We start from the raw sequence: 7365 nt of genomic DNA, 5'->3' as shown, positions 1-7365 counted from the left end.
CCGAGACGAGGTGGCTAACCGTAGCACAAGCTAGTGTTAGCATGCTAGCTTGTTCCCAATGGCAAAACACTGCTACAACACACACTAATTCACCATAATCTCCAAAAGACCTACTTCCATGTCCCTGTTCTGCAGGTATTCTGTAAGTGCCCCTCGTTTAGAAGAAGTCTCCCACTATGCAGTAAGTATAAGTACTTTTACTTCTGTCACTTAAGTGTATTTTGATGCTTATACAACAACCAACATTTTGAATGCAGGACTTTTATTTGTACAACATATCTCTTCACTGCAGTCATTAACATATAATGTGATACAAGTGTTTTGGACAGTGAACATAATCTGGGCGTAACAACATTTCCTCCCACATAAATATTACTAATAATTGAAAATTTGAAGCATATGTATGACAGGGTTGTTTAAGTGACATTTCCTCTAGTGAACTATTAGTGCCTTTCACACAAGCACTGTAAACTGAAACTTATGAACCTGTAAGACCTGTATGACCGGACACTAAATGGTCTTCACCCTGCCACGACTGAGCTTATGTGTCGATAGAGCCGGTAATTGTCCGGAGAATTCACAGCGAGCGAGTGGGCGTGTTGATGGCGCAAAAACTGGAAGAAAACGAGCCCCCGAGGGTGAAGTAGAAGGGTGATTTACAAAAACACGCACAAAAAAATGTCTGACTGGAGAGACTTTTGGGAACTTGTGCCCGTAAGGGCCATAATCGTTAGATAAATTTAACAACAGCTCGGTTGTTTCAACACGCGTCATTGTACATGATTCCATAGATTAAAGAACGTGACCATTTAACAAACTGCAGTGACACTGGGTTGGTTGTTTATGACCGATTTACGAACCGGCAAAGTCACCGTGGGTTAAATCAGCGTCATGTCCCGCCTCCTGCACGCTCTACCCGGGCGCCACCCCTCGACTTCCTGCGATGTGCTACATGCCAAAAAGGGAAACTTCCGACTATGATCTGACCCGAGACATTGCCCGAAATTCATATGAGAAAACGGCAAATGTCAATGTCAATTTTATTTCTATAGCACATTCAAAAACGACAGTTGACCAAAGTGCTGAACAGGGTTGATGTCAAGAGTGAGTGAACTCTAAAAAAAAAAAAAAGAGACATTTCAGAGCATCTAAAAGTGTGTGAAGTGGTGAATTAAAAGTTGCAGTGACACAACAAGCCAGTAGTGCTCGAGTCTACAGCTCAATCCCTGCTCTGACTTCAAACTAACTTACACTTTAGCTAATGAACAAGGTGAGGCCTCCAAAACTCCCACAGAGCATGTCACTGGTGCAGCAGCTTCCCTTTCAAGCTGTGAATCATCAATGGAGCTCGTGTCTGATTTCATCCCTTTCTGTTTCCAAAAGCAGGGAGAAAACTCATTTCCACTGCACTGGATTGGGCTAAAAAAAAAAAAGGCTGAGGGAGGTTGGTGGTTGGCTGGGCTTATAATAAAAACTAGAAACGGCAGGAAAGTGAAAGATAACACAGAACACCTGCAGAGAAAGAGCTCTAATCTGCTTCTCAGGGATACAGAAGGCTCCTCACAGTCAGGCGACATTGTGGATGGAGGTGGATAAGGCGAGAAGAAGCTCTTCATTGGACCAAGATGACACGCATGATAACAACGCTGAGTGTGTGTGTGGCTTTGATACGTATGACTCTCTCACCTTCACTAAAGATGACATGACCAGAGATAAAACGCCTCCACACACACACACACACACACACACACACACACACACACACACACACACAAACACCCACACACCACACCACACACACACACGACACACACAGATTCCAATACAAAAACAGGTTTAGCAGCACGATACACCTCGATCAAACTGATAACAAGCGTCATCTAAAGGGACAGTTCTCTCCCAAATTAAAGTTTTTTTTTTTCTTCTGTTAGGTTCGAGGACTTGAGTGGAAAAAATGACTCACGGACACAAGACTTTGGTTTTTCTTTGGCAAAGGGGAATAAAACTGAAATGCATTCAGCAGTCTTCCAAAATTTTCATTCCCTGCTCGGCCGTTTTATGAAGTGGGTGTATACAGAAAGTTGACACACACACACACACACTTCTCATTTAGTTTTTTAACATAAATTTGGGCTAAACCATCATTGTTTGACATATAAGTGGGTTAGTACATCTTGTTATCTCCTATACTATTGGTTAAAGAGAAACTGGGTGTATTAAGCAAGTTTTAAGGTTACCACAGTTCACTGACGTTTTAATAAAGAAACAATAACTCCTTCACACAGTCCCAGCTGCAAATCAATCTTATCTTAGCCAGACGAGGTGTCCGGCTCTCCTCGGTCTCAATGTTCTTCTTCATTTTGTCAAGGTTTCAAAATATTCACACAATAACTTTTAAACAATAGTATTTGTCCAGTTTTCATAAAATGGAACTCTGTTCAGTCTCCACATCCTCGTACCTGTAGTGTTATTAATGAATCCAGAGAGTTTTGGTGTAAGTTGCACAGTGTTGCAGATCCCGACTATAGAGATGTCTGCCTCCTCTCCAATATGATGAAACTAAATGGCACTCGGCTTCTGGAGCTCGAAGCACAAAAAAAATACATTTGAAAAACCCACCAGAATTTGTGTTTTTACTAAATCATCAAATTAGATGTTTTTTTTTACAGAATAAATGCAGCTGAGGACTAAACCTAATGCTCGTATTAGGTAGTGTGGTGTAAGGAACAGCGTATTGTATTTTGACCTGCAAAATGCACACACACACACACACACACACACACACACACACTCTCTCTCTCTCTCCAACACACAACCCACACACACCACACACACACACACACACACACACACACACAACACACACAAATACACACCTCACACACACACACCACACACACACACACACACACACACACACACCTCACACACTCACACACAACACCACACTTCTCTGCTGCTGGATCAGCAGAGTTTTATATAGAATGTGGTTCTCACTGTGTTCCGATCACTACCTGTTCTGCGGAAAACCAGGACCACAGAGAGAGAGAGAGAGAGAGAGAGAGAGAGAAAGAGAGAGAGAGAAAGAGAGAGAGAGAGAGAAAGAGAGAGCGAGAGAGAGAGAGAGAAAATGCAGGGGATTCATACATATTTCCGGGTCTGTATTCAGAACAAAAACTATATTTAACCCACTTTCACCTTACATCATTTGAAATCCTTTTACAGTGACTTCAACTGATTTTCTATCAGTTTTGTGGATGAAAAGTTTTTTTTTTTTTTGCTTGGAACCTTAAGTTTATTTTCATTTTATTGCTGCTCAGAAGACATTAACATTAACCAGTGTGAACCTTCAGAGAGCCCGTTCTAGCAGCCACATGCAGCTGAGCGATGAATAATGCAGCGCGCTCTGTAACTAACACCGCTGATGTTGTTATCTACTCTGCTTTATCTTTTAGTGGTTTGAGTCAATGAGACAAATTCGTGACGTCCAAACCTCCAGAGTAAAACACACTATCAATACAAAGCTGAGATTTGCAAAGTAACATGAAAATATGACCCCTCAAATTACTTCTTGCTTTCTCTCTAATTCCCGTTCCATCACTTTGAACAACAGTCTTTCTGCCTTTCTCCACCACGGATCAATTTATTGAATTCTACTTTCAACTTGTCCCTAACTGTTCCAAGGAATTCATGGCACCTAATTAAACTAAAAATTGATTTTTTTTTCATGTTCTGCTCTCACATTGCAAACACAACCCTACACGTCTGAAACCAACCGCCTTCAGGAGGTGTTGACGTTTTTAACGGGGGATATGGATGTTCTAGCAGAGGAAGTTGGCGGAGTTTCAATTAGATTCAACTTTATTGTCAAGTACATGTACTGAGACACTGAAATGCAGTCCAGCATTTAACCAGAAGAGCAAAAGGCACTATGGGAGTAGGGATAAAGGGGTCGATATAAATACACTAAGATGTACATTATTAACATTCATATTCAACATGTGAAAAGGTGCACTTTGGATACTTTATAGTGTCATTCCAGTATCTCCAGTAAAAAATATTTGGGCCAACCCTTAATAAATGAACCCACCAGACTTTTACTCCCGGCAATCACACAGCTGAATAAATAATATATTAGAATGTATACAGATTTGCTTATTATTAATGCAATCTCATGGTAGGGGTTACTTGGACTTATGACCACAGTATTAGTCTATATGACTGCCAGTGGATTATAATTTGGTTTTACAGGAGGAAAACGTAGCAGAACTTCCTCTCAAACTGCCCCCGAAGCCAAATCCACTCACTCTGCTCACAGCTGATGAGTCTTTTTGTTTGCAATATGAAGATGTCTTTCATGCAGCTGAGGACTGAACCTGACGCTCTCATTAGGTAGTGTGGTGTATATTGTTTCAGCATATTGTATTTAGGCCTGTAAAACACACACACACACCCACACACACACACCCACCCACACACACTCCCTGTTGTCCTCAGATGTGTAAACCCTTTGTATACACAGCTGGACATGCAGGGCGACACAAACTTACATTAAGTCCTTTCTGGAACAGCGTCTGTCCCATCACGTTAGCCAGCATCCGGATCAACGCCGCCCCCTGCAATTGTGAACGTGACAGACACTAATCATCGAATATCAGCGGAATTGTTGTGATCAGTCGATCAGTCTTGATCTTTTGAGCAGTTCCACTTGGTGAACTTTGACACACACATTGACCAACTACAAAAGTGTTGACTATTAGAGGGAACAGGGTCCAACATGGAGTAAACTATCATTATACCACCGCTACCTTAGCATGTCATTGTGGCTCAAATGTTACCAGGCAGCTAGCATGTCACACTTTAGCTCACAAGGCACATCAAGTATTCCTGAAGTTCTCACTGGGTCACCATATTTCATTAGGTTTACTGAATTCATGAAGTCGGCCCTTACTTTTTTGTAGGCAATCCAGTCAAAAACTCGGTCGATGTCCGTTGCCTGCTCCACTTCCTGGGAGATTGGGTGGGAGGAACGCAGGCCGTCCAATAGCATCACCTCATGGAGGACGTCAGTCAGGAAGCGTTGCTTCTCCTGGAAAACAAACAAACAGAAAATACATTTTTGTCACTTACGGGGACCTTGTATTTACACTCACTCTCTGGAGGCTGACCGTAACTCCTAACCACTGCATGTCTTGCCAACCTTAAACCAAATCTGAAAATTAACCTCTTGATTCTAACCATTAAACCACATCTTGGGTGAGCCAAATGCTTGTCCCCATATGATAGGTGAGTCCTCATAATGTCGACGACTCACCTACGGGATGCTTGTCCCCCCTGTCGTAGGTGGGTCCCCACAATTTTAAAGACTCACCTACCAGAGAACCACAATGTCGATGACTCCCCCCCAGTGGCTTGTCCCCATAAGGTAAGTGAGTCCCCACAATGTTGGTGATTCCCCTCCCGGCTGCTTGTCTCAGTGATGTTTGGGATCTGGAGTTTGTTTTGTTTCCTTCCAGCTCAGCTTACAACATTATCCAATTATGATGTCACAGTGAAGTTGGCCTTTGACCTTTTGGATATGAAAGGTCATCACTTCATCATTTTATCCTATAGACTTGGTCGGCGTTATGGGGAACGCCCACCAAAGCGTTATTTCCCTTTATGCCCATGGGGGAAATCAAACCATTCGAATTGATGAGTGTAGACCTTGTTAGTTGTTTATCTTTACTCTTTGTCATTTTTTTTTTTGCTTGGTACAATGCAATTTTTGGCGTCCTGATTTTAAGTTTTATACTGCAGAATAGATGCTAATACCACTAACGTCGCTGCTACAGTCCAAACTAACATTCACATGGAATTTATTCAACATGTTAAGACATACTAGTATTTAATGTCATATAAATGTGTGACAACAATAGCTTGTATTGCCGCTGGGATAACGTTACTGATAATACAGTCAGATGTAATCATCTAAGACTAGCAAACGGCTAACGTTAATTGTCTCTCACCTGGAGACTCAATCAGGGAGCCAACGTTAATAAAAGGCGGGAAATGACTTCTGAATGACCTCTGGCCAGTCTCTAGGTTTGTTTTCCCAGTCCCACTACTCCAGTACATTGCACTACTTCATCTACTTCCTCAAATCTTTTTCCTTCTCCCTTCTTTTAACATCTACTTCTTTCCTCCACTCCACTCTTTCCTCTCCTCGTTTCCTCTCATTGCTCCTCGTTTTTCCTCTCTTCTCCTCCTTGTTTCAGGGTTTTAATAGACATCTGCAAACATGTCGAGCTGTAACGAGCTTTCTGAATTACCCCCGGGATGAGGCTAAATCCGGAGAAGTGTGGCTCTGTCTAATTCATGGATTACAGTGTTTACTATGGAGATTTGGCTTTAATGAACATCCAGCTTGTTAAGCAATAGAATGGTTGGCTTAATAAGTTTTTGTCGTTAATGAACTGAATGAACAGAAGAAAGGAAACATTGATAATTATATTATGAAGAGTATCTGCTGGGGCATTATTTGTCCAATGTGGCTCTGTGCATGGATTAAAGTGGTTTATTAAGTAGGTTTGGTTTTAATGAATCTACATCTAGTTAAGCAAAAGTTTCTTGAGATATTACATTTTGAATTAACATTTGAATCAACCGGAGTGTCTACTGGGATCCGGCTACTTCTTGGCAGACGTGGTTCCGTCTTTGTTGACTTGCATGAAATATTCATCTTCTTAAACAACATACATTAAATTATTTTGGAATTAAAAATACAAGCAAAGTGTTGGCAGGGGCCGTTCTAATTCTGTGACTCAGAGACTGTTTGCACTGTCCGTGCAGCTAACTGACAATGTACTTGACTAATATTAGGTGAGAGGGAAGCTTAATGTCAGCAAATGTAAAGTAACAGCCATCTAAAGCTGCAGGCTGGGCTGCGACGGGTGTTTTATCTTTCCACCACGAGGAGCAGTGTGACCCCCTGGACCCAGTGCGCCTGATATCAGATATTCTGATCATATCTGAAGTGTGTGAGGAAGCGCTTCCCACACAGAGCATCTCTTTAGTGAATTCAATTCAATTTTATACATAAAGTATCAAATCATTAAATCAAGTAATCTCGAGACACTTTACAGATAGAGTAGGTCTAAACCACACTCTAATTTCCAAAGCCCCAACAATTCTAGTAATTCCCATAACCCTTGTGTTGTCTTCCTGTCAACCATTATCGCTTTTTCCAACATTTTTGTCACTTTTTTCAATGTTGTGGGGGCTTTTTTTTAAGTTATTGAGTTATTAGGGATATTTCTAATGTTGATATTTTCAGGGCTTATTTTGAAGGCGCATTTTTTGTGATAAAAAAACTGAAAACGGGTC

The 7365-nt window shown here is 41.4% G+C and overlaps 1 protein-coding gene across 1 annotated transcript in view; it reads right to left on the bottom strand.

Annotated features, from left to right (window-relative positions):
• The window catches only part of LOC116673112 (thyrotropin-releasing hormone-degrading ectoenzyme), a 230640-nt gene that overhangs the window by 59765 nt on the left and 163510 nt on the right, over positions 1-7365 (bottom strand). Inside the window, 2 exon segments of the mRNA XM_032505240.1 lie at positions 4551-4616; positions 4952-5089. Of these exon segments, the coding sequence (XP_032361131.1) occupies positions 4551-4616; positions 4952-5089 (204 nt within the window).

The sequence above is a fragment of the Etheostoma spectabile genome, chromosome 23 (assembly GCF_008692095.1).
Source record: "Etheostoma spectabile isolate EspeVRDwgs_2016 chromosome 23, UIUC_Espe_1.0, whole genome shotgun sequence".
Classification (NCBI taxonomy): domain Eukaryota; kingdom Metazoa; phylum Chordata; class Actinopteri; order Perciformes; family Percidae; genus Etheostoma; species Etheostoma spectabile.
Note: the sequence above shows the minus strand (reverse complement) of the source record. Positions and strands in the feature narration are given on the sequence as shown.